The 4185-nt window shown below is 50.6% G+C and overlaps 1 protein-coding gene across 1 annotated transcript; it reads left to right on the plus strand.

The window, feature by feature from the left end:
• Positions 1–1102: 1102 nt before the first annotated feature.
• Positions 1103–3959, plus strand: LOC136523562 (uncharacterized). The gene is made up of 4 exons (XM_066517204.1): positions 1103–1970; positions 2054–2442; positions 2528–2817; positions 3740–3959. Exons 1-4 carry the CDS (start codon positions 1121–1123, stop codon positions 3957–3959), a joined length of 1749 nt encoding a protein of 582 aa, XP_066373301.1. The 5' UTR covers positions 1103–1120.
• The last annotated feature ends 226 nt before the right edge of the window (positions 3960–4185 follow it).

The following is a 4185-nucleotide window of genomic DNA, read 5'->3' on the forward strand; positions in this document are numbered from 1 at the left end:
AGTATTTATTTACTACCTTCATCCTGAAAAGCATGCAACTATGGGTTGCATGTCATGAAAAATTGTTCATATTTGATAAAGTTTCTAGTAAATAATCTTCATATTTTATGATTTTAAATTAATTTATTATTAAAATATATTTTATAATTAATCTAATGATATTTATTTAGTATTATAAACATTGGTACTTTTCTTGTAATTAGTCAGACTTAAGTTACTAAGACGCGACGTTATGCTAGAATGGCATTCTTTAGGGATGGAGGTAGTATTAATTATTTTTAGATGTGAGAAAGTACTCCTAGCTCCAATGAGAGCAAATATAATAACAAGTTGTGAGCCGATTAAATGCTGAGGTAGAGGAGAAAGAAGATGAAAGAGAAGAGAAGCGAGCTATAAGCTTAGAGTTGGCTTAGAAACAAAAACTGAAAAACTCTATGGGAGAGACAAGTGAGTCATATATTAATAGTGAAGATTAACTATAATATAGGTGGATTGAAAGAAGACTGTAAAGATCTTTACAGCTATCGGTTATATTATTAGCCTCGCACTAAATGGGCTCATGCTTCCGAGAGCAAGTGTAATAGCAGGCTATAAGCTGACTGGAGGGGCGTCCATGGTGTGAGGCGCTCGAGCTCGCACCACCGATCGCCTCTCCTCCATCCCGCCGCCACTGAGAGAGGTGGTGGAGGAGGAGCCGAAAATGGCCACCGTGGACGTCGCGTCCGCGGGGAGGAAGAGGAGGAGCGTCTGACGGGGGAGACGACCACCGTGGATAAGTGGGGTCTATCTCTACTGACATAAATTATTGACGGTCTGTTGAAGCATTTTTCTAATAATAAACAACCTGCTCGTTTGGTTGTGGCTTGTCGTAAACGATCGTAAATTTTCAATCGGAACAATATTTTTCTCTCACACAAACCAACTAGCAGTACTTCTTTACGAACCAGCAACGAAATGAACCAGCGAACCGAACATGCTGAAAAAGTAGCATGGGTGGTAATCAATATTATTATATTGAAGATGAATCGTTGGTGAGCTGCTCGAGAAGCGCCTCGCCGACCGCCGCTTCCCTCCCCACCTACAGTCCAACACCAAGCCCGGCCACCCTTGCAACTGCGGCATGCCTTCCTCCTCCGCCTCCCATTCCTTGTCCTCCGTCCAAACCATTGATCCCAAACCCGCTAGCGCCCTGGACACCACCGCCGACTCCAGCGACCGCGACGATGACGGCGGCGGTGGTGGAAACGCGCGCTCATGGCCCGCGACGGAGCGCGTCGCCTCGTACCTCCGGAGCCAGAAGTCGGTCCACGCCCTCTGCGAGAAGTTCGGCGTCAACACGAAGGCGTTCACCCCGATCCCCGCCGGCGACCGACGCGCGTGCTCGCCTCCACCCGCAGGCTCCATCTGCTTGTACGCGGACGCGCTGGAGGCCGGGATGCGCGTCCCGCTCGACCCCTTCTGCTGCGAGGTGCTCTCGCACTTCGGCGTGGCCCCGAGCCAGCTGTCGCCCAACTGCTGGCGCATCTTGGCGGCCTTCCTCGCGCTCTCCCGCGCCGCCGGCGTGCAGCTGCCGTCGGTCCCCGTGTTCCTGCACTTCTTCATGCTGCGCGTGCTGAAGGTTAAGGGCCTGTACTGCTTCGCGCCGAAGGACACCGCCGGCGTGCTCTTCACGGGGCTGCCGGATAAAATCAAGGGATGGAAGGGGGGCTTTTTCTTCCTCAAGTCGTCGGCGCCGTGGCTGTGCCCCGTGCTCTGGGGCGAGCCGACCAAGAAATCCACTGCTGATCCGGTGCTCACCAAAGAGGAGAAGAGCGCGGTGGCGAAGCTGCTGCGTGCGCGCGGCGCGGCGCCGATTGATGTCCATCTCCTGGCTTACCTCAGCGAGGGCGATTTGGCCGCGGCAACTATGACGGCTCGTGCGCCAAAGCCACCTACACCATCGTCTTCCCATCGTACTACTGGTGCCAAAGGTAAAATGTCGTACACCATGCTTGAGCTTTGAGCTTGAGTACCGGTGGAGCAAATGACTCACTGCTGTGCCACTGTGAGCTAGGGATGGATCCATCAAGGTATGCCATGCTGCAGAACATGCGGGCAGAGAAGGCCGCCGCCGAAGCGGCGGCAGCAGCGAAGGTCGCCGCGATGAGTGAGCCCGGCTGCAGCGCTCCGCCGGGCTGGACGCCGTTGTCCAGGAAGAAGAGGCCGGCGGAGGACGACACAAAGGAGGCCACTGGTCACGGTTCGGCGTCTGTCGCGCCCGGCTTCTGTACGCGCCAAAAACGGAAGCTGGAGCACGCCCCGGACAGACATGACGGCGACACAGTCGAGTGGGAGGCGGCGCGGCAGCTTCTGCAGGGCGTCATCACGCCGGCGCGGGAGCGCGCGTTCTTGGTGGCGGATCCCTTCACCGTCGTCGCGACAAGCTACGTCGCGACGCTCCAGGTCGGATCACGATCCTTAGCGTATATGGCGGCGCATCGCGGCGTGCACGTACTAATGTCGCTCGTGGCGTCGGCGCGCAATGCAGGCGGCGAACTACGCGACGTTCTCGTTGGGGCACGCGCTGAAGCTCCAAGAGGAGCTGGAGAAGGCCAAGGCCGAGCTCGCCGAGGCGAAGAAGGCGACGGCGGCCGAGATGAAGAGCGCCAAGGCGGCGGCGGTTCAGGAGTTCTTGGGCTCTGAGGAGCACGAGCGCCGGCTGGTGGAGGAGGCGCTCAAGGGGTACGAGCGGGGAACGGAGGACATGAAGCGCGTCGCGCTGCGGCTCCGCCCTGACGTCGACGCGGCTCAGCTGTTCGTGCCTCCCGGCGGGTTTCTGTAAATTTCTGCAGTAGCTAGCAGGCTCCCTGCCAGGATTAGCTCGTCTTTTGGATCCGCCTTGACATGGTGATGATCTGATTTGAACCGAGGTTGTGCTTAGTTTGCGAAATTTGGGAATTTGGCTACGGTAGTATTTTTGTTTTTATTTGGTAATTAATGTTCAATCATAGACTAATTAGACTCAAAACGTTCGTCTCGCGATTTTCAACTAAACTGTGTAATTATTTTTTTTCGTCTATATTTAATGCTTCATGCGCGTATCGCAAGATTTGATGTGATAGCTACTGTAGCACTTTTTGGGAACTAAACATGGCACAAATGCCCGTTCAAGGCAGTTCCAATGGTGTATTGATGATGGTTTCTATCATCATTAAATGACTTAGTCATGTAGGCAAAACGTTGATATGGCAACGTAATTAATGAAGAAAGAGAACAAAAATCTTAGAAATGGTTTTCCCATGAAAAAATCAGGTCTTCTCTTGACCTAATGCACCAAGAAACCATGAAATCACCATTGGAGAGAAACCACCAGTTTCTAGGGGGCTCGCGCCGCACTTCCATTAAAGAAAGAAGATAGAGTTGAAAGAGAGAAAAAGAAAATAATTATTACTCATATAAATAATAGAGTAAAAAACAATACTTTTTTTATACGATATTCTATGTTATAAAAACTACTCGTTTTTTTTATTGGGACTGCCGTTGAATTCCAAACGGTGTGGCTTTGATGAATCCTTTTGTTGTTGAAATTGTGCTGTTCGATGAGCACCGACTGCTGCGTCGTTAAAATACCTAGTCTACGTTTCTCATATGTTAAACTTCTCAAACTTTGACCATGTTGATAAAAAAATATATTTTTATGCTGAATTTAGTGGAACTAAGTTTAATTTGCGCAAAGTTACATAAATGTGAACAAAAACAGCCTGCACTTCAGAACAAATGAAGTAGATCGTGAGGTGCTGATCATGCAGCGTATAGGCTATAACAGGGGTCTATCTGCGCTATCCGCTTCGGAGTTGGAGGTCTTTGACAGGCTCTTCGACGACAACCTGACTGCGTTCAAAGCCGAGGCGCTGGACGAGCTTTTCCCGGCCGTTGGAAAGGCACCATCCAGACAGCCGCGAAAACGTAAGGCCACCTAGGCCACAAAGCTGCGTCGATATTGGTTGTTTCCTTTTATGTAATATCGAAACATGAGGTCTTTTGTTAAGATGGTCCAGCTTCGGCTGTGTTAAGTCGATCTCCTTCGGCGCTCGATAGAAGCACGTTGTATGTCTTTAAACTCTTCTCCTTAATACAATGATACGTAAATCTTTTGCGTATTCGAGAAAAAAGTAGATCGTTGTCTTCTCTTTTACTACTGTAAAC

The sequence above is a fragment of the Miscanthus floridulus genome, chromosome 18 (genome assembly GCF_019320115.1).
Source record: "Miscanthus floridulus cultivar M001 chromosome 18, ASM1932011v1, whole genome shotgun sequence".
In the NCBI taxonomy this organism is placed as follows: Eukaryota; Viridiplantae; Streptophyta; class Magnoliopsida; order Poales; family Poaceae; genus Miscanthus; species Miscanthus floridulus.